This window comes from Alternaria rosae (genome assembly GCF_020736505.1).
Source record: "Alternaria rosae strain MPI-PUGE-AT-0040 chromosome Unknown BKA58scaffold_4, whole genome shotgun sequence".
In the NCBI taxonomy this organism is placed as follows: Eukaryota; Fungi; Ascomycota; class Dothideomycetes; order Pleosporales; family Pleosporaceae; genus Alternaria; species Alternaria rosae.
In genome coordinates, this window is record NW_025763573.1 from 1,713,861 (window position 1) to 1,741,526 (window position 27,666).

Consider the following 27,666-nt stretch of genomic DNA (forward strand, 5'->3'; position numbering starts at 1 on the left):
GCCTATCGTGACGGGTGAGGCTTGAGGCCTGCTGCTAGCCAAGAGGTGGGGGCTGAATAAATGAGGGCCACGCCCTGAATGTCGCTGAAGAGCCGGCCATCTTTGCAGGAGACAGATTCAGCGTGCAGTGTGCGCTGTAGGTCTCAGAAACGAGAGGCTGGAGCTCGGTCACTTTGGTTGAAGTCTGTTGGGTAGACGGCAGTGAGATGATGATGCGCCTTCCGCGTCCCGAGCGGGGGTACTCAGGTGGTTCGCGCCATAGCCACCACGCTTCGCCAAACGGTAGCTGCGACCATGAGCCATGCCTACGTACGAATTTTGTCGCAAGACGCACTTGAGCAACTGCTCATTCTTTGTAGACAGCTTTTCGCAGCATCAGGATACGTCCCGAAAGTGTTCGCAATCCTGTATACACACAAAACAGCGCCGACGCATGCGCTGCATTCTACCGGTTCACCGGTCGATCCTCTCGGCCCCATTCCAGGAATGTGGGTTTCGGAACGCACAGCGTTCAGCAGTCGCCCAAACCCCACAAGCTCTAGTCAGCGACAAAGTGACAATAAGCGCAGTAATAGTTGTTGAAAGTTCCATTCACAAACTTGCAGGCCTTCTAGCGGTACCAACGTCTTCCGCCTAACCCTATCCTTTTCACCGACCAGCAGTACGTCTTGGATCATCCATAGCCGCACATAAAGAAGTCCAGGGATATCCTGGAGAATGCAACCAGAACGACCCCCGCTTATAAGAAACAACCCGCATGAACCCAAATGGCACGCGAGTACATTTTGCAACTCTCGGTGTATCAGCGCACAACGCCCTAGTAGTACCAAGTCCCGATCGCTGGAAACGCGATTCAACGTAGAAGGACAAACGAAAAAAAAGAAAGGGATGTTCTCGAAAAGTTTATAGAAGTGAATGAAGAGACAAAGCTTAAGCATCCTCGAGCTGTACTCTCTGGCTTTTCCGGTTCCTGACTTCCACCATCGTAGGGGTGAGGGCCAATCGATCCACCATACGATCCTCATGCGGACTCGTCAAAGTGCGAACCACGCCTCTTGGGCTATTCGCTCTGCTGACAGATACACTCCTTGCGACGCCGACCATGGCTTTTGCTGTGGTAGCTTCTTCTGTCTTTCCCTCCCTTCTTCTTGCTTGGATCTCAGCTCGCTTCTCACCGAGCCTACTGGCCGAGTGCGGTGGGGTTGATAAGCTCTGTAGCCTCTGTAGAGGAGAGGGTGCGTCAAGAGGAGCAGAAGACGGGTGCGATGACAGCGCGCTGAGTTTGGTCACCTTCGGCTGTTGTTGCGAAGGCGAGCGGATTAGTGGGGACGTCGGTTCGCTGTTGACCGTAAGGGTCTCGCTTTTCAAAGCCCTCACTGGCTTGGTGCAGATCTCCCATTCAGGCTCTCGCTCGTCAAGATGCAACGTAATCGGTTTGGGATGACCGGGTGATGCCTGAGCGACTATGATAGTGATCGAGTCGGCCTCAGATTCGAAGCTGCAAATCGAGGTAGGGGTCAATGCTGGCTTCAGGTACGGAGATGCTACAGGCTTTAGCTTTGTAGAATCCATTTGCCTTGTCGTGTTCTCTGTATTTTGAGCGAAAGTTTGCTGAAGGGGAGACTTCGTGGGCATCGTCCGGGACCGCTTGAGATCCTTTTTGCTACGGCTCATAATAGATCCTGACAGTGGTGATGGTGCGCGGCCTGGATTGGTGGACGGGAACAGGGACAGTCGTGGTGAGCCAGACGCCGGAGCGGGCGACGTTACCCTACGCTGAAGACTGTAATCTACGGGACTTTCGTCTTTATGATCGTTCTACTTTAACGTTAGCCCTAGTTGAACGTAGCCAGATGCTCGGGCATATACCTTTGCAGATAGCTCCTGCAGCGGCTTGATCTTCTCAGTGTTGCCTTGCCGTCTTGCCAAGAGGGATAATCGGTTCGGGTCGGACTGCAGGAGGTTTCCAAACATAACACTGTATCTCTCCATTGTGATATCGGGAAGGCTGACGTCCAGAAGAGGCCCTCCATCATCTGCGGACCCGGTTGGATTCTGTGGTAGTGCTTTGTTGTTTGCACTCGATACTTCGACCTGTGGCACAGGTGGAACCTCGCCAGCAAAGCCTCGCGCTCCTAGATCAGGTGTCGTAAAAGACCGTTGCATAGACTTCTTCGGCCCATGTAACGGCATGTTTCCGAGCGTCATAGCACGATCTCGGGTCGCAGACGTCTCCGGTGGCGACTGAGGTGGAACGAACTCTCCTGGAGCCCATTTCCGCGATGCTCGGATATTGGGCCTGTAGGTCGGCGGTGACACACTGCGTAATTTCTCCCTCTCCTTTTCTTCCGGCCGAGATGCCTGAGACTCGATGATTTCCTCGTCATGGTGGCTGTCTGCACGAGGTGCTGCGGCAACGGTCTGTGCCAACTGATAGAACGATGACTTCTCTGGTTGAGGCGGAGGCGCTTTACGAAACAACGACTTCCATCGGCTGATTTTGGACTTGGGCGCCTCAACACGGCTACTCAGCGATGCCGAAGAGTCGTTGGAGTGGTTTAGTGTTGCCATTGGGGAATCGGCAGGTTTTGAGTCGGTTGATGATACCGCAGCCTCAGGCGTTGATTTCCAGTGTGAACCTGAGGTAGGTGACCCAAGAGCGATGCCAATGACCCCTCTTTCTTTCGTGGCGTCTGGACTGTAGAGTACAGTTGTCGAGGTAGTAGGCGATTGGAACGAGTGGATATGGTCCTGAGAATAGATCGATGGTGCAAGATTTGTTTTCCTATGGAACATGAATGGACGCTCTCCAGGTCCACCCGATGTGCTTGGCCGCACTGCCGTGCCTGGGACTCCTAGATTTACTTCTGTGCTCAAATCGGAAGTGGAGGGCTTGTATTTGTCAACGCCTGTTTGAGGTCCCTTAACAGGCGGCATTGAGGACCCATTGTCTTGCTCCGTGGCGTCCCTGCGATTGTTTCTCAGAAACCTCAATGACTTCGACCTTGTAAGCATCCCGGGCATCTTGGGTTTCAAATTCGTTAGAGTATCAGAAGGTATACTGAGTATGAAGGAAAGACAGGAAGATATAGACGCGGATGTAAAGGAATGGACAGCTCTAGTGAGCCAAAAAGAGGGAACAAGCCGCGACACAGTCGTGGAAAGGTTGAGAGAAGGAAGAGATGCAGAGACCGGCGGAATGTGCGCCAGTATCACCACCGGTCCGCCAGGAAACGAGCCTGGCGCCTCCACACTTCGCTGTCATCATACCAGCGGCAATCATTCATCCACTTTCGGGGCGTCTGGGAGAAATTGCAGAGTCGAGAACCCGCCCGTTGCGGGGCCAGGATCATAGGAATGCGCTGCATGAGATCGGTGGTTCGATTGGCTCTGCGGCATGTCGCGCCAACGGGACCCATGGCATTTGACAGGATCACCTCGTCTGCGCCGTGACAGGGTGACGATACCGGGGGGAACAAGCGACAAATGCTACAGGGTTGAGATGCACGAGCCTGTCCAGGTGGTTTCAAGATGACGCTGGGCCGAGGAGCAATTTCGCGATCCGCCGCCAAGACGATCTGACCGACTTCACTGGCTGTGGTAAGATTATCAACTACCAACGAGCCCACACAACGTGCTACGAGACTACAACGAAACTGACATCTTCTCTTGCAATACGCAAGCTGAGGTGCACATGCGGAACATGAGAAGCTGCGACACTGGGCCGCGCTGAAGCAGCAAGTCCTCGCCCACCTATGATCGCTGGGAAATGAGACCCCAACACATCATGTGTGGATACGGCGCGACGTTTCGGGCTTACTTACCCAAGATTGCGGACGAGATGTCGCCGCCTTCCTAATCAGACAGGCATGTATACGCGCGACAGATGATTGAAACGAGGCATGAACGGTCTGGCCTGCCTCAGGCACTCACGCGACCTTGTCTAGGCGGTCAACACGCCCAGTATGCAAAACGCAATGCACCTGTGAACGCTCAATCCAGAGGACATACCGAAGGCGAGTATAAGCATTTTACTTGCCGTAACCCCACAGCTTGCTCGCCTAATGTGCCGATACACTCTGCATGCTCGTTGTGCAGTTAATCGAACGACTTTTTCCCAACATCTTCAGCACACCTGCATTTTGATGTGCGTGCCCACATCCATATGTGCCGGATCGAATCCCCTGCGACATATAGAAGCAACCGATATACCGGTCTGGACATCCCTTACGGAGTTACGACATATCGATGACCCTGCTGTAAACCCTAGGAAAGGATGTCGCAGTCTCGAACGCATGCATCGCAGGAATTGATGCAAGACTCCTCGGTCGATGTTGTGTAGGACCGTTCCAGTTGGCTGCTGCTTCTGCTTCATCGGGAGGCAAGGCTGGCGAGTCTCGTTCCCACCGCTTTCGAATCTCGCTCGTCGTCGCATTGCGCAGGCGAAAATGGACAATTGATCTAAGCGACTACTGGCTTCACGACCGTGGCTCCCGATTAGCAACAATTCGTCGACCTCACTCCCTGTGTAGCAGTTAGACTTGAGAGCCATCTCCACATCCCGAGTTGTCCATAGCACCCACGCCCATCTTCCTTCCATCTCTCTATCTGGCGGAACTTGCTCGCAACTTACATGCGCCGCGCATGCATCGTCGTCGCCCTTTGAGAGAGAGCAGGTCAAGCGCCAAACTTGTGCGTGGGCCGACTAGAGTATGATGGCCTAGGACGTCCGCGAGTTTTGCATGGAATGCCTCCAGGTGAATCATTCTATCGGATGAATTGTACGTCCATTGAAGCGTATATAGAGCACTGCACAGCGACAGGGTCTGCAAGAGAATTTATGGACATCTGTTCGGGACGCATTGGAAGTGTTGATTAATCAAGGAACTCGCAAAACGTCCGTGCGACACTCGAGAGAACCTTGGAAATCCGCAAAGACCCTGGAGGAGACCTCGGGACCATCTGACAGCCAGTTGAGTAATCTTTCATTGCACCGCGAGGCTTACATTTGACTGAATCCAACACGATATTGACCGTGGAGCTGAATTGTTCAAGAAGAACTATTGTCCATCGCGAGGTTGCGGCGGGACAGAATTTGATTCCCTGGCTAGCTACATGCGCATTTCTAGGTGACCACCTTTCCCAAGTGTGCGCTAAGGTATCTATAGCGTAGAGCGTTCAACAGTACTATGGGAAGGCGACGGCGACATGTTTGCCCGGTCGGTCACGAGTGTTGCCGAAACCTTAAGACGATACCTCGGGCAACCACCTAGTCGGACTTCTCTTGTGACTTTTTGCTCGAAGTAGCCAGAATTTCTCAAACGAAGGTGAAATTACAAATCCCTCGGACGAGATCTGCGGTGAATTAGAAGCGGCATCTTGGGCCTTTGGCGCGTTGACGGTCGTTGGACTGCATGATATATAAGGTTAATGGCACTTTCAGATACATATTCAATAACCCATCCTCAAACATCAAGATCAGTCCCGGTTAGACCATCCGTCTCTTATATCTTCGCAAAGTCTTGCAACACTTCCTTCCTCCTACAATACTAGCATTCGCCGATCTTATCACTTTATTTCCCTACAACGATAAGCTGCCGTACGTCCAGGTTTCGGGTCCATCAACTTCAATATGCACTTCAACCCCGAAAAAGACATGCCCGACCTATCGGGAAAGACTATCATCGTGACAGGCGGCAGCAGCGGTCTTGGGAAAGAGAGTGTTCTCCAACTCGTCAAGCATAACCCAGATAAAGTGTATCTTGCAGCCCGGACAAGCAAGCGAGGCAACGCAGCAATCGAAGAGATCGAGAAAGAAGTTCCCTCAGCAAAGGGAAGGATACATTACTTAGAGGTGGATATGGCATCGTTCGCATCCGTCAAGCAAGCCGCCGACCGCATCCTCGCCGAAAACACTCGCTTGGATATCCTGATGAACAACGCCGGCACAACAGGCAACCCTGCAAGCCTAACGAGCGACGGTTACGAGGTCCAATTCGGCAGCAACTACATGGGACCTACCCTCTTCACCAAGCTCCTCCTTCCACTCCTCCTCAAGACTGCCGGAGAACCGAACAGCGACGTTCGCATCATCAACCTCAGCTCCGAGCTATTCAAGCAGGCTCCCAGCGAGGGTATCCTATTCCCCAAGCTCATGACCGCCTGTGAAGATGTGAGCTCCGTAGCTCGTTACGGCCAATCGAAACTGGCAAACTACTATTTCAGCAAGGTCAGCGCACAGAAATACCCAAACATCACGTCTGTAGCTCTACATCCCGGCGTTGTCAACACGGGCATCTGGGATAACCTGAAGACAAGAAGACCCGTACTAGGTACGGTTCTTTCTGTAGTCTTTGGCCCGTTCTTGACGAATGTCGCCGATGGTGCGAAGGCGCAGTTGTGGGCCAGTACCGCGAAGAAGAGCGAGGTCAAGAATGGTGCCTTCTACACGCCAAAGGGCAATGGCAATGAGTATACGCAGGCGATACTCAAGAATGATAAGCTTGCGAATGATTTGTGGGAGTGGACTCAGAAGGAGTTTGCGAAGCACGGATTTTAACGAAGGGTCTAGGCTTGTGTCCACGTTCTATTGTCAGATCGTACTGGTAAAGAAACGAGGCGTTCTATTATGAACAGCTCATGGAGATGTTTTCGTAACAACTAGCAGGTAATCATAATATAAATCTTTTCTCCTCAAGTTCCCTCATGTCAGAGTAAATAGCCACGACTGAGAGTTCACAAAAGGCAGCAACTGCGAGCAAGTAGGGCGTCTGAGTGGGCACAGGAAGGAGCAACATCACACAGCACATGGCGAGATTATGCCAACCTTTGCAGCATGGAAAAGAAACGCGTTCATATGTATGCTAAATATCGCTCAGTCTCAAAGACTCATCAAACGCCGTTCATGTGAGACATATAAACCCATACCCAAAAGTTTTAGCTGAAGAAGAAGGTCATGGCTTACTCTTGAGCCTGCGCCTGCTGACCCGCCGTACCCAAGTCGACACTTTTATGATATTTCTTGCATGGCAAATCCTGATGCGAGTCGTCCTCGTCATCTTCAATGTCAAACATACGCTTCAGCTCCTTACATGCGACCATATATTGCTGTCGAGCACCCGGACTCTCTCTAAGAGGATTGGGCGCCTTGTCCCAGCCGTGCGGCACCCCGGGTACACAGTGGTAATGCACGCGCTTTCCGAGGTCCTTTTGCAGGCGGTCTCGGAAACGTTCGCCTTCAGCGAGAAGCATATCCCATTCACAACAGAAGAGGACAATGTCGTCAGGGAGTGCCGCAAGCATATGCTTTGGTGCCACGCCAGGGCTGAGCCAAGGGTGTGAGAGATCGAGCGAGGGTGGTTGAAGGTAGGAGTCGTCGAAGAGATCGGTGAAGACAGCGGGGAGGTTCTGGTCAACCCTCGAGCACGTCTCTCGGCGTTGGGCGCGGGTTTGCGTGTAATCTATTGATGGATAAAAGGATACTATGCCTCTAATCTTGAGAACAGTGTTGGACGCTTCCGTCATAACCGACACACCCGAGTTGTCTTTGTATGAGGATATGAGCGATAGGGAGGAGGCGCCTGTCTGGCGAAGCATAGCAATGCGATCGAGGCGTGATTTTTGGCGAACAAGTGGGACGCGGGAGCCGTTCGGGGTGAGGTTTTGGCCAAATGCAGGAGGAGGCTGAACCACGGCATTGGGAACGTTGCCCGCGCGGTCATCGATGATCTTGGCGCCAGATGTCGTTCGGTCGAAGAGCTCGCCCTGCAGACACAGCGGGACTGTAAAGCTCATGTTGCCTCCTGAAGAGAAGCCCGAAATGGCGAACCGATCTGCATCTAGCATCAACTCCTCGGCGTGTTGCGCCAGCCAGAGTACCGCATCGGCACCGTCTTCGACAGCCGTAGGGAACGGGTTCTCGGGCGCGAGGCGATAGTCGACGCTGACGACAACGGCTCCGACCTCTTCGACGACGACACCGCACCAGCGCGCGTCGTCGTGTGCAGTCCCCAGTACGAAACCGCCTCCGTGGAAGTTGATGACAACAGGGTATTTCCTAGTACCCTTCAGCTTCTTATGCTTCTTGTATTCCTTGGGCACGTAAAAGTTGAGGCGGAATTTGCCTTTCAATGGCGAGACGGTAGCATCGATGTCCCTATGGAAGGCAGGCTTTGGGGGTCGTGGGCGGGCGAGGCGGTGGAGCATCATGCCAATGCCCATGAGGACGCGCCAAAACTGCGCCTGGACGTGGAGCATCCATCGCGGCCGGCTGCTCTTGGGTTGTGGTGGATTGTCGACGGATACGGTCATGGTGACGGTTGATGGAGACGATGGAATCACCCTATATGGCGCGCGCCATCAACGAGGCCGCGGGTGATAAAGAGTGGAAAGGGGCTGTGGCTGTGGCGAGCCGAGTGCTTAGGGGCAGATGGGTGATGGGTAGTGTCGCGATAGTGTGGAACTAGAGTTGTCGCGATCGTGTGCAGTTGGGCCGTCGAGTCCTTGGTTGTGCGTTTAGTCGCAAGCGTTGGGAGTCTAGAAATGTGAGGCCCAGGGCCGCGCAAGGGTCCCCGATAGGCGATGACGTAGGCTAATCAGCCGCACCCCATCTTTGCCACCCAATCCATGTGCTATCGCGCTTTCACCCCAGTTGGTCAGAGACCGCGGAGCAGAGTGTGCATTGCGATGCCTCGGCGCCGATTTCAACAGACATGTAACATTGTCGATGCGCCGATGTGGCCAGTCGCGGCCGGTTGGGTGTTCCGTGTTGCATCACAAGGCTGTCACACGACGACGGCATACGTCTAGTCCTGCATAGAGTCGGACATATCATCCCTCAGGCATCACAACCACAACCACAATCAAGCACCAGCGGATCAGTTTGAACGGCGTGAATTCACACCGCTCCTAGTGATAGCATTATAGACTACGTGTGTGCAGCAGAATTGAACCCATCGCAGAAGCGTTAAGACCATACTCCTGCACAATCACTCATCCAATTGGTAGACAGCCGTCCCATCCAATACCCAAACTAAAAGAGAGCAAGCCGGAACGGGTATAGGGCTGCTCAAGTCCTCAGAAAGCGCCGAACGCTCACCTATTGATGCTGCCATGGACCAAGATGCAAGTGTAAACACGGAGGGAAAGCCGACAGCGAAGTCAATATCAGATATCAAAGAACGCCGGGAAATTGTGTATGCAAATCAAGTGCAGAAGAATCGATAAGGAACGAGGGTAAATCAAGAGGTCCATGGAAGTCTTCACGCGTCGACAAACTCGTACTCGTCATCCTCGGGAGCGACATGTCGCTTTGCGCGCGGGGCCTCGTCGTACAAGTCGAGCACTTCATACTCGTTCTTCACCAGCTTCTCTGTCTCCTTGGTTTCAAACCTCTCGACAGCTTTCTCGAGGGCATGGTTTAGGATCTGGCTGCCGTGGCTGGGACCGCGTTGGGCATCGAATGAGTAGGCGACCTCGGCATCTGGAGCTGGAGCAGCGGAGGGGTGGTCAACGTCCTCGTCGGCGGACGACTCGTCACTAGCAGAAGCCATGTCCTTGTTGAAAGCGGTGCGAGCCTTCATGGGGCCGGGATACGATGCCCTGCATATGTTAGTACTCCGATAAGCAATCCAGGACCCGTTTGGGAGCCACTCACTTGATATGCGGGTACAGCTTAGCAGGGCGGGGCTTGCCGTCTTCCTGTCGCCGACCAGGGCCAAACGACTGTCCGTTCGCCCACTTCGCCCTGCTGTTCTTGTCGCGGTTGAACTCCTTGGCGTCGCTGCGGAGGTCGCCGGTGAAGGTCTGCGAGGCCGACATGGCTATGATGCGACTTGGATCGACGGGTGTAGTTATAGTATGTATTGTGACTGTGTGGTATGGTTTGGCAAGAGTATGTAGAGTGTGTTGGCCGGGAGGTGCTGCGGCAGATGGCTAGTAGGTAGATTAGGTGTGACGGAGAAGGTAAACAATGGGATGTGACAGGTACGATAGCTGTGTCGAGGTAATAAGCATGGGTGAGAGGGAGGCGCGGCGGATGACTAGCAGCTGTCTTGTGAATGACTCTAAGAAGTGACTCAGGATGACGAGGGCTGCTGGGGCGACGAGAGTGGCTATGCAGGTACTTATGGAAGATTACGGCTCGTGTTCAGGCCAGGCAGTTGTGTACTCGCACCGCCCTTATGTCGTCAAAGGCGTAGGCACCATCCCCGCCTTGTCGTGGTTCCTGATAAGGGGACTGTCGACGGGTGGGAGCTCATGACCTAGGTTCCAGCTTCCGACTCGCCGAGGCCTGTTGCCCGCTTTAGCCCGATGCGCAGCCGGTTTGACGCTGTCGCCCATGATGCCATCATGGCGGTTTCAGACGCCTTTGGCGGCCAACGTGGGCGAGTTGGAGGCTGCTGTGTCCTGGTTGGTGTGCATGGATATACGTGAAGCTCCCAGCCCTGGAGCTCTGAAGCTCGCAAGCGCCCCAAGCTGGTGCTCCAGGTTCCGATCGCCGACCCCACATCGAGCCTCCACACCTCAGACAGCAACAGTCACGGCATGCATCCCAACAATTGCAGCTTATTAGACGACGCCCTTTACCACGCTCCCTGATAAGAGCCCGGATTCGGCCGCCGCGTCTGTGCCTGGGTTGCTAGTCTAGCCCATCATCTAACGCGGATGCGCGGCTTGCTACGAACCAGCCAAGACATGTATGTACCCCATACCATGGCATTGCAACGCCCTTCCGTCAATCAGCTATCTTGGAACATTAACGTGTCTGGAATGGCATGGTTGACTAAGGCAGCCGTTCTAGGGGCATCCTCAGGCACTCGCTCTAAGTATGGTACGCGGCCGCTTCCTCGTCCTCCTCGTCGCTACTTTCAACTAAGCCAGTCTCGCTTGGAAGGACATCAGGGAACCAGCCATATGTACCGAGATCCACCGTGTACTGGCCCATGGCATCCTGTCTGACCTCCACTCCCTCTCTCCGCAGGGCATCCGCCTGCTGAGCAGCAGCGCTCGGGCCTCTTTGTTCCAGTCAGCAATCAAACAACAGCCAACAAAGTCTTGTTATGGTGACAAGGAGCGCTGACCTCGGGCTAATACCGCCTTTGGCGTTGATCACGCGCTGCCAAGGCACGTTGCGGCTATGGAACGTTGGACTCTTGCTGCTATCGGCCGAGGGCGATGGCAAGTTCTTGAGACAAACTCCGACTTGTCTTTGACGTCATGTGTTAGTGATGCTGCGACACGATGGTCATGATGCTCCGCTGTAATACCTTGGACATTCGGCTATGATCAGACAAACACGTCAGCAAGTCGCCCTTGTCATCTGGGAACACAACGCACGCTTCCCTACCAGCCTGGCAATATGACCATAGCTAGTGACCTTGCCAAAAGGCACCTCTTGAATCGCTTCGTATACTGCTGTGTACCATAGCCAGACTTCTTCTGAGCGCTCTCCTGGTGCCATGATGATCCGAGATGTAGAGGTGATTGAGTGCGGCTGCTTAAGCCGAACGGGAGCTCAGCACCCGTGAACGCGACAACACGAGAGCACGTGATGCGGAACGCCTGCGCGCGCCAAGCCCTCAACTTTCCGTCCCGAGCTTCGCGGCTGGACTTTGCAGCATCACCCGCAACCAACGCCTAAACTCAGCATGTCTGGTCTTGCTGACTATCTGGCTAAGAACTACCTCACGGCAGATTCAGAAAAGAAGTCGAAAAAGCGCAAGAGGAAGAACAAGGATGCCGGACTGATCATTGCCGACGATGACAATCTGGGCTGGAAGGATAAAGCCGACGAGAACGACGAGGATGCGCCAATGATAGGTATGGGAATTTCTATTTCCACATTCTGTGCAAGCTCGAGACTAACAAACGACGCCTCAGTCGGCGGAGGCACTCTCAAGAAATCCAAGAAGAAATCCAAAGGCACAAGTGCCGCAACATGGACAGCCGTAGGCGTCGCCGCGCCCTCACACGCTGAACAACTTGCTGCCGACGCTGCCGCCGCAGATGCAATCATAGCAGGGACCGCCGCCGACCGCGAAAAGGCTGCTGAAGCGGAGGATGAAGCGCCGGAAATGGTAGACACAGACGGTGTCATGAGGATGGAGTCGGGCGCCAAAGCAGGTCTACAAAGCGCTGCCGAGGTCGCAGCAGCCATGAAGAAGAAACAAGACGAGGAGAAGCGCAAGGCCGAAGAGGCCGCAAAGGAGATGGGGAGCGCCGCGCAAGAAACCATTTACCGAGATGCCAGCGGTCGCATAATCAACGTCGCAATGAAGCGCGCCGAAGCACGGAAGAAAGCTGAAGAAGAGGAACGCAAGAAGCGCGAGAAGGAGAAGGCAGCGCGCGGAGACGTACAAAACGCAGATGCAGAGCGGAGGAAACAACAGCTACAGGACGCGAAGACGATGACGATCGCCCGATACGCAGACGATGCGGAGCTCAACGACGAGCTGAAGGAGCGAGGGCATTGGAACGACCCTGCATCAGGTTTCTTGCGCAAGAAGAAGGCTGGACGCAGCATTACAGGCAAGCCTCTATACCAAGGACCATTTCAACCCAACCGGTACAACATCCGCCCAGGACATCGGTGGGACGGGATCGATCGAGGAAACGGGTTCGAGAAACAATGGTTTGATTCGAGGAACAGGAAAGCCAACATTGAGAAGCTAGAGTATCAGTGGCAGATGGACGAGTAGAGTCCTGGGATTGTCAAACCACTCTCTCATAAGAAGATGGGATGTATATCATTTGCATAGCGAGGCGTCTGGGTACATGACACACAATATGACGGCCATGGGAGGTTGAACAATTGCTACTACCGCAAAACTATGTCCATCCTGCAAAAACACTTGGCTGACGAGACATCGAGGACGGAGCGATGCGCGCGACCTGATCCGGACATGGGCAAAAAGAAGATCAAAAACATACAACAGCGGGGATTCGCTAGTACTAATCCGCCGGTATCTTGCTTGTATATGGCTGAGCGGACGGGAAGCCTTGCTTTCACCCATGCGACTGCCACAAAAGCCCTTAATTTTTCTGTATGCGGTGATCTGAACGGCGTAGTGCTGTTTCTGGATGTGGGCTATTAACACACATTACCGGTACCGTACGCCAAGGTTTATTTCTGGGTCTAGTCGCTTAGCGGAGTAAGCCACCAACATGACAGCTCAGCGCTACTGCGAAAGCTGCGAAAAGCAGCGGTGCTGGCGCTTAGGTTCCCCCTGAAGCACCGGCTCATCCTACCCTACGCACGAGCGCGCACAAGCATTCTGAGAGAGACGCCAACATTAATCGCGACACTAGAGAGCAACATAGCACGTTGCTCGTGCGCGGTCTTAACAGTAAGTGGCCCTGGCTATCAGCGCGTCATGTACAAACAGCTGAGAGAAACACGTAGTTTTCTTGCTGACGCCCTACTTAACCTGATAAATAGTCCCTACGAACCCTCTAAAACATATAAACGTTAATACTACTAGAGCTGGAGCCGGAGACCTAGTCATTGATTGATGTGGATGGGTTAGCGCATCAGCGAGAAAGAAGCACGCGTTGAGAAGGAGCATTACGGATGCGGTGAGTCTGCACGCAGTGCCGTAGGCGGGACGATTTACACGCATTGTTGCAATTGGGCGCCTGGCTGCAGATGAGAATGAATGCAAACGTTATGGGCCACTCCCTAGACTGTGGTTTTGCCTTCTTCTTGCAGATACAATTCAAGTGTTTATGCTTGACTTGATTAGGCGAGAGCAGCCCTACGGATTGTCTTGATTGCAGATTGAAGTGTCGTGAGGCAGTTGAGATTGTCTTGACTTGACTTGATTGTCAGAAATTTCAGATTTTGGTAGTGTAGCCACTCCCCTAGAGTCACGATCTCTAACGAGTCTGCCCAGTTGTATATATCGTACTTTCGTGCCAGTAAGTCGTCTGTAAAGCTCTCGCTGCTGTCGCCGTCGCCGCTGTGCGTTTCAATGCCCTCGGTGGGCGCGGGGATCTCAGCTTCAGGTTGCGACTCCAAAAATTGCGTTTCCCACGCTGGCTCAGACGGCGACTCGGTGGCCTGGCTAGCCAGGGCTTCTCGGGGCGACAGCGATCGCTCCGATAGGCACAGTCGTTTAGCAGCTTCAGCAGCAATTGTAGGTGCGCCGCTGCGCTTCTTTTGAGATTGGGGAGGCATTGCAACGCGTTGTTAAGAACGAAAGATATGGGCGGAGGATGGACACGAGAAACTCCACCCTTTTTCTATCCTTCACCCTCCACCCCTACCGCAGCGGCACAATCTCATCAATCTGGCAATCTGGATGTCACGGATTGATTGATTGAGCTACTAATCTAAAGACTAGCTTCTTGGTTTGATTATAGCTCCAATCTGGCAATCTCACAAGATCAATCTCACAATCCGGATTGATTGTTGCGGACTCTGCTTAGTGATGTGGAAGGGGCGAAAACCAAGCGCGCATCGAGAGTCGGATCAGCTCCATCCTGTAGCTTTATCGGGGGCAACCTTGATCAAGTATAATAAAGCGAGCGGCGAGCGCTTCGGACTAATTAATGACATGGCCATGGATCTTCCAAGCAATGTTGCGGTCAGCCTCAAATAGCTGTTTAGTTCATTCACTTGATCTAGGGAAGTAAATTAGCTTCAGAGAAGAGTGTTCATTGGTGCGACGCAAAGACGGACTTCGATTCCATATTGTTCTTATACAAGCCAAAACACTACCCGCAAAAACAAGAGCATAATAGACCAAGAACCCCAAATGAACATAAACGACCATTTAGTAAAAAGACCTATGAAGAGATAAGGCACGCATGCTGACCGCATGTCTTCAGGTGTAAACAGGCATAACACCGTCAACGCTATTATACTAATTATCTGTATATCGTCACCAGCATCAGGCACTAATTTTAGTCAGCAGTTGTCCGTTTACGAGCATTTGTGCGCCTTATTGTGCAAATTTCCCTCCGAGCGGAGATAGGCTAGGAATCCAAAGACCTCCAGCAAGACTATTTGCTGAGGAAATAGATAGCTCGCCAGTAACAACAACCATAGTAACACTTCCCTATATTTGCGTAAGATCCGATCCGGATACATGCTAACGAAGCGTGCAAGCGCTAGCCGAGATATGAAGAGGTAGACTTGAAGCCAGAGACCTATAGTTGGATGCTGATCTTAGTTCTTTAACTCTGTGTGGGTGTGGGTGTATGTGTGTGTGTATGTGTGTATGTGTATGTGTGTGTGTGTGGGTGGGTGTGGGTGTGTAGGTGTAATAATTGGACAACGTCGATGACAGTAGATTGACAGTATATGCTGAGACTAGATGAACCACTTTCCAGCTGCAATAGATGGTATTCGAGCGATCTAGTGTAGAGATTTGTGCTTCGGAAAAAATGCGTCCAGGTAGAGCAAAGTGATAGAGTTATATGCAAAGTTTGATTAAAAGATAATCTACAAGAGCTTACTAGATTATAGACTTGTGCGAGTTAGAGGCGCCCAAGCCATGTGGAGAGGAGACGTAGTGTTTTTACCAGCCCCTGGTTTCAGTAGCTCTATACTCTATTCCAAGTATTCTCGCTACGTCACGAAAGTGATAAGAAGCTCAAGCTGCGTCCCTAGTGCGTGCCAATGTCAGTGTCATCGGTAGGTGCAACATTTGCAGAGGACAGAACATGTTTGAGGTACATTTGGTGGAAGGTTGGTGGAGATATTAGCGACACCGTATGCCGAAGGTCTCTTCACACACTACCAGGAACGGACAGTATACCACAGCCATGCCACCGCATCCTGTATTATAGCCGCTTAGAAGATCAGCTGCACCTGTAAGCGAGTGCTGAAGGTATAGTACCAAAGAACGCTGAAAGCTTTCACGGCACCGTATGCCGAGCATTTCCACACACATTTAGAGTGCCTGTGGTTAACGCTGAAGATCACATCACACAATATTACAATGTAAGGGTTGTAATGATCGACGCCTTCATTTTGTTGCACCACGTCTGCCACGACACGACCGTCTTTCACTCTAGAGATAAGGGTTAGAACACTGAGGCTTGAATACGCTTTCTTGTAACGAGAGAGAGGTTGAAATTTAACCAATCCAAAGTCGGAACGACAACTTGAGCGCGCGAAGTCTGCTTTTAGTTCCACTGCTCAGACGCTCTGCTCACTAGCTCCTGCGCATTGGATTTTCTCTGTACGTTGTGCCTCCCATCCCTTGACGCAAGGTGCGACGAACATCTCGCCCTTGATGATATTTCGAATGGTTCCGATGCTGACAACCATCCACAATAACACGACCGATAACGAGAAAATTGTTCCAAGCACCTTGAAGAAGAGAGACGGTAGCTCCTGAGAGATGGCTACGGTCGCAGTTGCGTACACACCAAGCGGAAATGTAAATCCCCACCATCCCAGGTTGAAGGGAAACTTGGATCGTGTGATAGCGGCGATGGCGAAAAATAGCCAGACTACACCAAAACCCCACATAATTATCCCAATCATGAGTCCATTGGCATAGAAAAGTCTGCCAGCCAGGTCGTCCATGGCGGCAGGAACAGTATCTGTTCGACCGAAGACCTTCAAGGCATCGCGTCCCAGAGTCATGATGCCGAACGCTCCTTGACCAATTGGTCCAAGAGGTAAAAACACTGAAACAATGACTTCGCGCGGCGGAAGAGAATGCATCGTCAATCGGTGAAAGTATATGACCATGGTGAACATGGCCAAAGGAACACCGCACCCCCACAGAATGTAGCTGACGATGATCGTCCATAAGGCGTGCGTATCGGGGAGAACACCAGCCACGATTCCGCCTGTTGCAGCAGCAACGATGGTCGCAACGATGGGCAGGAGCCACACAGCTGTCATTTTGGAGAGCTGGGACTGTAGAGCCTATATTAGCAATGCAATGTCAGCATTGGAAGCTTCACATACCTCATGTTTGTATATAACGATGAAGGGCAGAAGTAGGTTCGTACCAAGCGAGAGTACGACGTCGATCCACCAGAGTGTCCAGGCTAATGTTGCAGCCCAAGGGCCCCAAGCTGGCACGCAAACGAAAACGATCATGTTGATGATGGTTGCAAGACCCATTGGAATAGTGCCTGTTTGGTGTCAGCGCTCGATCTTCTTCAGACTATGTACTTCCTACTTACCGAGGAATAGGGACTGGACTGGATGTGCGAGCATCGCAGACCAAATGCCTGAGAACAGGGTATATCTCAGGATGCTCAGCACTGTCAACAGCGTGAATATGAGCACATTCGCTGCGAAGATGACGACTGAGATCCAGTATAGCCATGTCGCATTATATGGGAGATTGTGTAGGAGTATAGAGGTAATACCGGTACCTGGCAGGAACGTTAAAAGCGGGGCAGTGGCATGAAGTAGTAAGTATAGTTTGATTGAATGACAAGGAGCAAATTTGCGTGTGCCTTCCACTTGGTGGGGGTGGCATAGGCAGTGGAGTAAATGGAGGTTCGCAACATACCCATGGTTACGCTGAACCATGCAGGCGTAAGGTTCATCACGACTTTTCGCCAGCCCCGTTTGTTTCGACATTGCCTTGCATGTTCTACAGCAACGTCGTTCGGTGGATGCAATGAAATATCGTGATGTTGTGTTTGCTGCGGCTGGCCAAGTTCTGCGGCGGAAGGATCCATTGTGATCAGTACTGGGCGTTTGTTGCAAAGGTCAACAATCCCTCAGAAACGAGATCAAGATACATATATGCGCCATTGCTGTGCTTAGTGATGCTAAATTGCCTCCTGAGGTCCGAACAGAGAAGCGACGAACCGTGATGCGCTTGCCGATGTTCCTTGGTCACACCTGTGCGGAAGTCGCTGGCTCCGGAGCTTGTGATAGGCTGGCTTGATGTAAATGCAGAGATCGAAAATATGATGCATCGGTGACCTCGGATACGCCATAGTGCTTTCCATGCGGGGTCATGAGCATCGTATTCTGATTGGTGCGCAAGCGCACCTCATAATCATCAGCGCACGGGTACTGCGGGCAAGACAAGCATAACATTCAAACTATTCCATAAAGCCGTCTGGTTGATCTTTTGGGTTCCGATGATCAGGATGATGCACCGAAATGTCTGTTCAGCGCTTCCAAGAGCATCTCGCCGCTCTGTCTCCGTACTTTCAGATCTCCAAACAACCGCCAGCTCTCGCGTCCGACACTGTTTCTGGAGCCGTGTACCTGTTTCGCCATGGTATTCTCGACGTGTCTCACAATGACTTCAACACCTACGTCCAGCTTTTCCTGCGAAGAATTGAGGTCCTGCAAGGCGCAGGAAGACCGTTCGCCAAGGGACAGTTGGCGGCCTTACAGACGTATCGAAGTTGGATTAGCAAAGCACATGTGGGCATGGTCTCTGGCGCAGGTCTGTCACAGAGTGCAAATATGGGCAGACACTTTAGACAACGTTATAGCCAGGTTCTCAAGGATTTCCAAGTCAAAGAGGGTGATCTCAAACCGATTATGAGAGTATGGAGTGACAATGCGACACGATGTCGGCTGTCTGCTATAACCTTTGCAGACGCATTCTCAGGTAAATGCATCGGGATAAGATGAGTTTTTCTCAGTCAGATCATTCAAGGCTGATATACGACCGCAGGGACCATCGTGGGAAACGCAAACGACAATCTTCCCTTGATCGATTGCCAAGTCAATGTCAGTGACTTGTCCGATACCCCTGGAACTTGCAAGAACCTTGCATGGCATGCAGCGCTACAAGTAGATCAACAGGCTGGCAACCGAGAGATGCAACAGCTGATGAAGGTCACGACGCGGGACGCCTTGCAACGACTTCGCTGCGATTGGTCCAGCTCGCAAGAATTTGGAGCCGAAGACGTACACGCCATTGAACTTCTCCATTGCTATGATGTCGTCTCGGGACGCAAATTACCCTTCGAAACATGGTTCACACCCGCAGACTGGATAGGTTTCGAATATCTCAGAGACACCAAATACCATTACAGTGAAGGTTATGGCAGCGATACTTGCGGAATCGCTGTACCTTAGCTGGTGGCAGTAGTGCGCAGTCTCAAGTCGGGACCAAACCACCTATTCACATTTCCTCTACATGTGTCCTTCACGCACAGAGAGGAAGTACTCTATCTGTGTTGTCTTTTAGGGATCGGTCACAAAGAGGGCTGGACGCCAGATCTAACCCGGATCGACACGGGTCGAAGCTGGTTTGTTTCAAAGCTTGCGCCATACCTCGGTCACGTTGGGTTTGAAAAGTATCAGAACAAGAGCGGCCAGGATCGTCTGCGTATTGTCGTAAATGGGCGTGTCATAGAGGTTTTCTCAAGTCGGTTCGAAAAAGATCTCGACGGTGGTTATGACTTTCAGGATATCGAGTCCTGGATGACGAGTCTTCCGCAGAATTGGGAGGGTTTTGACGACACCCACTGGGGCCATGAGTAGCATAGTGTCACAGTCCGGTTTCGCACAAAAGATGGGCTCGGCATATAGACAGAAGACGGAAAGATTATACGTTCAACCGAGGTTCTGATCATATTGTATTCGATATGAGCATTTTACACAGACGTTATGAAAATGCTGCGCTGTCAGCCCTTGAAGTCTTTGCATTTTGCGGCATTTGGCCAAGACAGCATGCTTTGATACTTTCTTCAGGAAGTGATATGCGTCAAAGTGCAGCTTCTGGTCTGGTTTCAGCTTAAGATCAGCTTAATTCACATCTACCACCTGTCATGTCCAGGTCATGACAATTGCTACTTGTGCACAATCATTGGCATCCTGGTGTGCACAACATTGCTTAACATTATTAATAGGTTTTGCTACACCGTTCTATCTCTACAAGGCAATCAAACCTTACACACCGGTGCCCTCAGTCCTGACGTCCATTGAAGAGCTCCCACAATGACGATCATCAAAGAAAAGCCAATTGCGATGCTTGTGACACCATACAGATAAGCATGCCTCTTTCGCAGACTTTTGAGCTCAGCCACCCATGTACTTACTGTCGTCAAACATCCACAGAAACCTTCTGTGATACCCGCCAGTACCTGACAACCGATTACACTTCCGCCCACAATGTTTCCCTGAAGGTTTGTATGTTGCAGATCGTAAGCCATAGCAAGAAGTGCGGTACCCAGCATATTCGCAGAGAATGTACCGATGGGAAATGACTTAATGCATCGATTGAGTTGCACAGAGAGCCAATAGCGCACTATAGTGCCCATAGGTGCGAAGACGATGGCGAAGACAACTTGTCCACGCCACGCATTGTGCGGAGGCCAGATGGCAAGGCATACTGCACCAAACCAACAACCCAATCCTAGGAAGACGCCCAAGGGATTTGTGATCTTGCCCAGGTTCATTCGGGGAATGCTCGAAAGTAGAGGTAAGAGAGCAATCGCTAGGTGAGCGCCAAATGAGAGGGCGGAAAGCGAGACTGTGACCTCGGTGATGACCATACCCAAGACTGATGCGGCACTCCAACCAGCGCTCCTGGCGTTCTTAACCTGGTCTTTGCCAATCAGCTCATCGGACAGCCCGAGGAAAAGATCACGCATGAAGGATGAGTAGGATGTGAATGATCCGCAGAAGCCAACTGCCAGCCCGATGTATAGTGGTATGGACTTTTTCCTGGCAGTCTGGTCGGCTTGAGAGTCCCGCTGCCCCTTTTCGTCGGTGTCGTCACCATTGGAGCTGGAGTGCGTGGTCGAGAGTAAGTGGCGACCTCTTTTCTCGGCGAACAAGGCGCGATCTTCTTGCAAGAACCCAAGAACTAGGGATCCTCCAAAATTTGCCCACAATACGTTCGTAGTCACCGGGGCATTGCGATAGTATGTCATCCATTCGACTCCTAGTCTTGCCAGCGTGCCAAGAATCGAGAAGAGCACAAGCCAGGAGTGTGTGTAGAGCTGTATCAGAAGCCTTTGCTGTAAGGAAGGTCGTTCGGTCGCCTGGCGTGTATGTTCATGGATCGCACTTCGTCTACTGCCAATCTCTCGTTCTTCTTCAAGGCTTCGGTGGTACTCGGTCCGCTCCTCGTCGGGGTTCTCATCTGGAGCGGGTACAGCAAGCTCATCAAGTCCATCTACACCTTCATCGACGTTTTCGTTGAGCAACTCGGATTCTGCTTCATCTAAATTGTCTTCGTTGGGTTGCCTTGCGGACTGTGGTGAAGGTTTGCGGACTTCCTCGAATTGATCGTAGTCCTCGAGTGCGCTGTCTTCAGCCTCTTCGTTTATGACTGATGGTGCCATGTTCTGTGGCTGTGTTGATTGGGATCGAGACTCCAGAACATCCGTGTGGTGCAGACTGGACCTTTATGACTTCAGAGATACGTGATCTCCTCTTTGGGACTAGCGCAACCGCACCACCCGTGCCGTGCATGAGGCACCGAATCTCGCTTGTAAGAACCCGAACCGCACGGGCCTGGTAGAATCTGAGCTCGAGACGGATTGATCGGAGAACGCATAGTGCGTCTTGTATTTTAGTCTCATTGACGCTACCTAATTTCGCACTTTAGCGCCTGCATGTCGGTAGCTGCCAGATCGATGTAAGAAGACAAGACCGTAATTACATGATGTCATTGTTTCATCCGAGATGTTCAGAGAGGTTGATACTGTTGCAGTGAGTCGTTAACCGCACTCATCATGGCAAGAACCTTTTCCTCCTGGAGTCGCTGACCCATCACCTGGACACCAACTGGAGCGCCGTCAAAGAGTTCCTTATCATCTGTCTTTCGGTAAGTAGCTCGATCATTGAGACCCTTAGCACTATCACTTACAGAGATTCCAATTGACTCGATCCTTGTCACTCATAGGTATGTATCGAAACGGTCCGTAGTCAAGATACTGATCAGCAAAGGTCACGGGCACTACCCCGGTCGTATAATCCAGTACGCTAGGAACTGCAGAGTATGCTTGAGAATGTAAGCAAATTGTTTCGACAGCTTTGATCATCATTCAACGTACCATAGTACTTGAATGAGCCCTCAGGTGCAGCAGTGTGAGGAGCGATTGGCATGATTACTCCGTCCACAGCTCTTTTGCTCGCAGTCAATTCCCTCGTAGATCTCCAGTAATCATGATACTGCCTCTGAAACTGCTTTCTCCATGCACAGAGATCCCAGAACTGTGAGGTTGGCAAAGGTTTACTTTCGGTCCCCTTGAACAGGTCTGCTAGTTGATGTATGGGCGGTTCCCCACTGGCTTCAATCGCTGCTCGAACATTTTTCCCAGCCGTCGATCCGAGTATTTGAAACTGGAGTCTCGTCAGCATCACAATACTTGTGCATGTTCTGGTCAAACGGCAACTTACGAGCACGTCTGTCGCAAGGTCATGTTTCAAGCCGGGACTCCAGTCAACCACCTTGATCTTGTCAATGGAACAGCATGGAATGGGGTGCTCATAACGGCTTACCTCGTAGCCACGCTGAAGTAATGCATTCCTCACCAAGCCCAAAGCTCGTTGCACAGGAGGATGAGGGTTAACCTCGCCGTCGTTGTTCAGAATTGCAAAAACCAGACTTCCATTGCTCTGGCCAGGCTGACAAATTCGGTTGGAGGTACCTGCGAAATTATCATCCCTCCAAGGCATGTCGATTGTCTCGATATCTTCTTGCCACGCGTTGCAATTGATGATCCACTTCATTGATTGAATCAACGATGGTAGATCAGAGGAGAGTGGTCCTACAACGCTAGCTGCTGTGGGCAGCCCAGACAAGTTGTCAGCTAATCCTGTCGCAGATATCCGCCCGAAAGAAGGGCGAATGCCATACAAGCTATTGAAGCCACACGGAATGCGTATCGATCCAGCGATGTCTGTGCCCCACCCTATTGGTGATCCTCGTAGGGCGAGCAAGGCAGCTTCTCCACCACATGCTCCTCCAGCGGAAAGATCCCTGTTAAAGGGGTTCATTGTTGAGCCGACTATGTTGTTAGTTGTCTCGCCAATAAGCATAGACATTGGTACGTTAGTTTTCGCAAAGATCACAGCCCCAGCTTCTTTAAGACGCCGGACTAATACTCCCTCATCCACTGCAGATTTGGGTTGTTCAAGCCAGCTAACATATCCACACGCGCTATCAAGGCCTTCCATGTGGAAGCGATCCTTAAGAGAGACTGGGATACCGTGTAGTGGACCGACGACTTGACCGGACGTTCGCAGAATTGTATCAAGCTCTTCAGCTCGCTGTTCCGCCTTTGCGAAACAAATTTCGGAAAGGCATGGCGTCTGCATATAGTCTCAGTATCGGTCGTCGGTATCCAGCGTCCGGAAAGCTCCCACTTACAAGTTGGTGAGCCAGAGCAGCTCGATGACAGAAAGCTCTTGTGATCTCCACCGCTGACCACTGGAAAGAACAGATGTTGCTTGTGAGAACAGAGACCGGCGCGGTGGTGATCTGCTGCTCCAGTGGTGAGAGGAAACGCGTGATGAAAGCTGTTAGGTCCTTGAGAATTTCAGTAGATGGAATTTCGTCGTCGCTGAGCCGCCATGCCGGAGGTATTGCATTCGCGATTGACGCTCTCTTGGCGCTTACGGCTCTGCGCCAATCAGAAGGAGCGATGGAGGGGCCATGAGACATGGTGGGTGCTGTGCTGAGCAGTGGCTCAAGCGACAACGATCTTAAGCTTCACGTACCAAGCACAGCGACAAAAGAGAAAGTGGGGCGTTCGTTGCGCTGGGGCGCGGCTGCCCAGCGGGTGCGCTAGTCCAAGTTGGCACTAGAGCGTTAGCGCATCCGAACGTCCCGTCGAGCCCTCAGGACGACCCTTGGTCGCTGTTCAGGTTACCTTTTTCGTTTTTAAGCCAGCAGGGGAAAATGTAAAGCGTATGGGCCATGAGAGCTGAACGGTATACTCGCGGAAGGCTCTTGGCGGATTGAGCGATCCATAAGACCACCCAACCCAAGTTGCAGACAGGTACTCGTCAGAGAGCAGCACCGCTACTAACGAGCGTCGATGTCTTCTGGCGCCGAACCTCTGGCCCGGATTGTGTCACTGAGCCTTCCTGAGGATACCAAATGTGGACATCCGGCTCAAGTCGGTGGCTGCTTTTGTGCGGTTCGCACAGGTGGCGATACGCTGGCAGGAACGTTCACGATCAAACTAAACTCAAACCGACGTCAACTGGTTGAACTCTATTTCGAAGGTATGTTGAAACCTTCCGTCACTTGTTGTACCCTAGGTACTAACAGAAACCAGGTGTGTGTCGAACATGGCTTCCAGACAGGGACATCGGGCATTTTCATGCCTACGAGCATCGCGTAGGTGGTCTGTACGGTAGTTCAGGCAGTGGCGCTGACAAGGGCAGTTCCTGCTGCAAGTACAGTGTCTTGAGGCGAGGCCGGCGAGGCATCAATCTACAGGATATGCTGTTACCTGGCCCGCGCTTCAAACCATACCATTCGTATTCCAAATTCCTTCGACGATACCAGCGGAGACGGTCGGGAGCAACTCGCGTCAAGACCAAGCCGATCACGGCCTCTATCCGTCAGCAAAAATTGGACGTACATACTTTGACTCTGCCAATGACAAGATCTTCGCACAGCCCTTCATAACGTACACACTATCAGCAAGCATCAGAAGGAACGTCACAACCAGGCCGTTTCGACACTGCATCTCAAGACCAATCAAGGTGATGCCGACCACGGCTGCACCTCCTCCCGTTGATACAACGTCTTTCGAGGGCGAGTACGTGCGAGTAGCAAGAGCCAATCTCCGCAATAGTTTCTACAGCCGCTCCTTCGGATCTCTCGCATTCTCAGCGGACGAGCCTCAGGTCATACGGCTCCCGGAACAATTTTCACAATCACAAACGACCGTCTTCCTGAGGATCTCCTTCCAACACATCAGAACTGAAGTAAAGCTCAAGACAATACCGTATGATTGGAAATTTGAGGTTAGCTCACGTCTCCAGCGCCGAGTGTTCTGCGCGACCCATCCTTTGGCTCGCATGCCTACCATCGCAGATGCCAGTGGAAGCTCGAAGATTGGTCTTCGTACAGAAATACTGTTAGCAAAGCAGCAAAGATACGAGCACCTTGCCTGGCGCAACAACCATACCACCCCGCACGGTACAATTCTACTGTCCGACAACAAGGCAGCCTCTTGGATTACTACGATACCGATCAAAGTTTCTGCTGATAGTAGTCTGTTCCCTTCGTTCTTTTGCGCGACCTGTTCGCTGAGATATTCCATTTTACTTGACATACGTGTAGTGGGGGTATGGTCGAGCCACTCATCTTTGGCAGTCCCGGTACAAATTATCAGTCCTGCTCGAAAGATGATACAAATGGAGCGAGACAATGAAAGGATCTCTGGAACGCAACTAGCGGAATCTCCAGGTGGAGATCTGGGCGCTGCTCAGGAATCGCGACCTCCTGAGTATCGGCCAACTCCTTTCTAGACATCAATTATCATGTGTTTTAAAGTTACCGTGCAATAGACAATACCATCAAATGCGCCATTCTGATGTTGAATGTCCCTGAACCAAGTTTCCCACCCCCCCCCCCCCCCCCCCCCCCCCCCCCCTCGCCCGCCTCACGGGGCATACGGCGAGCAAGTCCCGAAAGACCCGCAACGGAAGTGAAGGATCGGGGTTTTCGGGCAATCTAGAACGCCATTAGCGTATCGGGAGGTTCGGAAGTCATTCACGTCATTCACGTCATCCTAATGTAACAATTCACTAGTCCGTTGTTGCTCTATAGTTGATATAATACGAGTCTTATTCTAGCATTGCAGCGAGCAACGCTTACAAGCAGTATCCATGATGACGACCATACTCTCGATCGACGCATCCCAGCGTTTGGATTCACGCGGCAACCCAACTGTGCAAGTCTGTCTTCGCACCGACAAGGGCAAGTTGACTTCTCTCTCAGCTCCTCATTTCCATGCTGACATATTGAGCGCAGGTACTTTTCGATCGATTGTACCGTCCGGCGCATCCAAAGGCGACTATGAAGCTGTCGAACTCCGTGATGGGAACGAAAAGGAGTATCATGGCCAAGGAGTACTTGGCGCAGTCGAGAACGTCACAAGGGTTCTCGCACCCCAGATCATCGACAAGAACTTCCAGCTTCCAGAAGACGTGCGCAAGATCGATGCATTTATGATAGAGCTCGATGGAACTCAAGATAAGGGGAAACTGGGTGCCAATGCTATACTAGCTATCAGTATGGCTGTATGGAGAGCCGCAGCTTCGGCGAAAGTATGTCTGGAAAAAGATCGCCTCAAATGCGATTCCCGCACCCTTGTTGCTCAGACGCATTCCTTGCTAACGAGAGATGCAGGGAGTGCCGCTTTACCAGTTCCTGCAACAATCTTGCGGCACCCAGCAGTCATACGTCATGCCCGTGCCGTTCTTCAATGTCCTCAATGGAGGTGTGCATTCCGGCAATACAATGGCTTTCCAAGAGTTCATGATTGCGCCTGTTGGCGCCGACAGCATGACTGAGGCCGTCAGGATGGGTGGGGAGGTCTATCAATCACTCAAAGGAGTCATCGTGAAGCAGTATGGACCATCAGGTAAGGCGGAGTGGATCATACAGTCAGGCATGAGCTGACGTGACTCGCGATAGCGATAGGCGTTGGCGATGAGGGTGGCTTTTCTCCACCGATCTTGACTCCACACGAAGGGCTTGACCTATTGGTAACAGCGATCGAAGCAAGCGGGCACGCTGGGAAGGTCAAGATCGGCATTGATCCAGCGTCTCAAGAGTTTTTCAATGAGAAGGATCACTCGTATGACTTGGGATTCAAGCGGAAAAGCTCAGAGCAGGGTGTCAATTTTGACGCTGAAGCTTTGGCGAAGCTGTACTATGAGATCCTTGAACAGTACCCTGTCGTACTGTTGGAGGACCCATTCGGGCAGGACGACTGGCCGGCTTGGACATCTTTCAATGCAGATTGCTCCATCGAGCTGGTCGGCGATGATCTCCTCGCGACGAACAGGGGGCGCATTGAGAAGGCCCATCAAGAAAAAGCCTGCAACGCTTTGTTGCTCAAGATCAACCAGATCGGTACCATCACTGAAGCGATTGATGCAGCAAAACAGGCGTACAGTTACGGCTGGTCGGTTTTTGTGTCGCATCGCTCGGGAGAAACGACTGACGACTTCATTGCCGATCTGACCGTCGGGTTGGGCACTGGACACCTGAAGTCTGGAAGTCCGTGTCGTGGCGAACGTGTGGCAAAGTACAACCGCTTGTTGGATATTGAAGAAGAGTTGATGCGAATTGGGGACAAGGCGCTGTACGCGGGCGAGAACTTCCGGGTGAAGCATGATTCTTAAGTATCACTCTGGTCTTTGGAAGCTGTGTTTGAATCGGTGAGACCAAAGGAAACCGTCATTGGATCGATGTAGAAATCTGACATTGGCTCCATCTTGTTCTCTTGGAATGCTGGGCCAGGGTAGCTATTATCAACTTGCAAAGGCATCGATTGCGTTTGGCTCTGACTGAGATCCTGATTTGCTACATCCCCGAAGTGCCACAAAAGGTCTGAGACAGTCTGTGGTGTAGCAGGCTGCTGCAGAAGCGACTGTATATCGTCCATGGAGATCTGGTTGTAGTCCCAAGAGATGGAAGTTGGTCGTACAGTCTCGCTTTGCTCAGTACGTGCTTCGCTCTGGCTCAAATCCATGTGCTGGTCTTTGAATTTCAATGAGTCAATATCGAAGCCTTTGCG

The 27,666-nt window shown here is 51.9% G+C and overlaps 13 protein-coding genes across 13 annotated transcripts; 5 read left to right on the top strand and 8 right to left on the bottom strand.

Annotated features, from left to right (window-relative positions):
- Nucleotides 1-783: 783 nt before the first annotated feature.
- BKA58DRAFT_152245 (uncharacterized protein) lies at nt 784-3,118 on the bottom strand. Its single transcript, XM_046164806.1, has 2 exons — nt 1,870-3,118; nt 784-1,818 (listed from the first exon to the last, which is right to left on the bottom strand). Exons 1-2 carry the CDS (start codon nt 3,022-3,024, stop codon nt 931-933), a joined length of 2,043 nt encoding a protein of 680 aa, XP_046026361.1. The 5' UTR covers nt 3,025-3,118; the 3' UTR covers nt 784-930.
- Nucleotides 3,119-5,632: 2,514 nt separating this feature from the next.
- On the top strand, nt 5,633-6,559 carry BKA58DRAFT_400972 (uncharacterized protein; the record flags this gene model as incomplete). The annotated part of the gene is made up of 1 exon (XM_046171632.1): nt 5,633-6,559. The coding sequence occupies one exon, from the start codon at nt 5,633-5,635 to the stop codon at nt 6,557-6,559; it is 927 nt and encodes a 308-aa protein (XP_046026362.1).
- Nucleotides 6,560-6,759: 200 nt separating this feature from the next.
- Nucleotides 6,760-8,543, bottom strand: BKA58DRAFT_152308 (Alpha/Beta hydrolase protein). The gene has a single exon (XM_046164808.1). The coding sequence runs from the start codon at nt 8,308-8,310 to the stop codon at nt 6,961-6,963; it is 1,350 nt and encodes a 449-aa protein (XP_046026363.1). The 5' UTR covers nt 8,311-8,543; the 3' UTR covers nt 6,760-6,960.
- Nucleotides 8,544-8,876: 333 nt separating this feature from the next.
- On the bottom strand, nt 8,877-9,677 carry BKA58DRAFT_382734 (uncharacterized protein). The gene has a single exon (XM_046170129.1). The coding sequence runs from the start codon at nt 9,579-9,581 to the stop codon at nt 9,261-9,263; it is 321 nt and encodes a 106-aa protein (XP_046026364.1). The 5' UTR covers nt 9,582-9,677; the 3' UTR covers nt 8,877-9,260.
- A 1,020-nt stretch (nt 9,678-10,697) lies between these two features.
- BKA58DRAFT_152315 (6-O-methylguanine DNA methyltransferase) lies at nt 10,698-11,554 on the bottom strand. Its single transcript, XM_046164809.1, has 4 exons — nt 11,338-11,554; nt 11,268-11,280; nt 11,082-11,207; nt 10,698-11,015 (listed from the first exon to the last, which is right to left on the bottom strand). Exons 1-4 carry the CDS (start codon nt 11,459-11,461, stop codon nt 10,823-10,825), a joined length of 456 nt encoding a protein of 151 aa, XP_046026365.1. The 5' UTR covers nt 11,462-11,554; the 3' UTR covers nt 10,698-10,822.
- Nucleotides 11,333-12,722, top strand: BKA58DRAFT_152323 (Pre-mRNA-splicing factor of RES complex-domain-containing protein). The gene is made up of 2 exons (XM_046164810.1): nt 11,333-11,820; nt 11,881-12,722. The coding sequence occupies exons 1-2, from the start codon at nt 11,649-11,651 to the stop codon at nt 12,696-12,698; spliced, it is 990 nt and encodes a 329-aa protein (XP_046026366.1). The 5' UTR covers nt 11,333-11,648; the 3' UTR covers nt 12,699-12,722.
- A 654-nt stretch (nt 12,723-13,376) lies between these two features.
- BKA58DRAFT_152392 (uncharacterized protein) lies at nt 13,377-14,303 on the bottom strand. The gene has a single exon (XM_046164811.1). It carries the CDS (start codon nt 14,174-14,176, stop codon nt 13,739-13,741), a length of 438 nt encoding a protein of 145 aa, XP_046026367.1. The 5' UTR covers nt 14,177-14,303; the 3' UTR covers nt 13,377-13,738.
- A 1,660-nt stretch (nt 14,304-15,963) lies between these two features.
- On the bottom strand, nt 15,964-17,869 carry BKA58DRAFT_152458 (sulfite transporter Ssu1). Its single transcript, XM_046164812.1, has 4 exons — nt 17,484-17,869; nt 17,149-17,343; nt 16,928-17,097; nt 15,964-16,876 (listed from the first exon to the last, which is right to left on the bottom strand). The coding sequence occupies exons 1-4, from the start codon at nt 17,653-17,655 to the stop codon at nt 16,145-16,147; spliced, it is 1,269 nt and encodes a 422-aa protein (XP_046026368.1). The 5' UTR covers nt 17,656-17,869; the 3' UTR covers nt 15,964-16,144.
- Nucleotides 17,870-18,088: 219 nt separating this feature from the next.
- Nucleotides 18,089-19,021, top strand: BKA58DRAFT_400978 (histidine phosphatase superfamily; the record flags this gene model as incomplete). The annotated part of the gene is made up of 2 exons (XM_046171633.1): nt 18,089-18,548; nt 18,615-19,021. 2 exons carry the CDS (start codon nt 18,089-18,091, stop codon nt 19,019-19,021), a joined length of 867 nt encoding a protein of 288 aa, XP_046026369.1.
- Nucleotides 19,022-19,775: 754 nt separating this feature from the next.
- BKA58DRAFT_152491 (CrcB-like protein-domain-containing protein) lies at nt 19,776-21,533 on the bottom strand. Its single transcript, XM_046164813.1, has one exon. The coding sequence runs from the start codon at nt 21,235-21,237 to the stop codon at nt 19,831-19,833; it is 1,407 nt and encodes a 468-aa protein (XP_046026370.1). The 5' UTR covers nt 21,238-21,533; the 3' UTR covers nt 19,776-19,830.
- A 51-nt stretch (nt 21,534-21,584) lies between these two features.
- Nucleotides 21,585-23,564, bottom strand: BKA58DRAFT_438888 (amidase signature domain-containing protein; the record flags this gene model as incomplete). The annotated part of the gene is made up of 6 exons (XM_046173626.1): nt 21,585-21,712; nt 21,765-21,899; nt 21,952-22,240; nt 22,298-22,348; nt 22,400-23,212; nt 23,271-23,564. The coding sequence occupies 6 exons, from the start codon at nt 23,562-23,564 to the stop codon at nt 21,585-21,587; spliced, it is 1,710 nt and encodes a 569-aa protein (XP_046026371.1).
- Nucleotides 23,565-23,622: 58 nt separating this feature from the next.
- Nucleotides 23,623-25,446, top strand: BKA58DRAFT_420130 (uncharacterized protein). The gene is made up of 3 exons (XM_046172734.1): nt 23,623-24,130; nt 24,184-24,245; nt 24,293-25,446. The coding sequence occupies exons 1-3, from the start codon at nt 23,941-23,943 to the stop codon at nt 25,385-25,387; spliced, it is 1,347 nt and encodes a 448-aa protein (XP_046026372.1). The 5' UTR covers nt 23,623-23,940; the 3' UTR covers nt 25,388-25,446.
- A 304-nt stretch (nt 25,447-25,750) lies between these two features.
- Nucleotides 25,751-27,271, top strand: BKA58DRAFT_410763 (Enolase, C-terminal TIM barrel domain-containing protein; the record flags this gene model as incomplete). The annotated part of the gene is made up of 4 exons (XM_046172246.1): nt 25,751-25,838; nt 25,893-26,188; nt 26,271-26,505; nt 26,559-27,271. 4 exons carry the CDS (start codon nt 25,751-25,753, stop codon nt 27,269-27,271), a joined length of 1,332 nt encoding a protein of 443 aa, XP_046026373.1.
- Nucleotides 27,272-27,666: the final 395 nt, after the last annotated feature.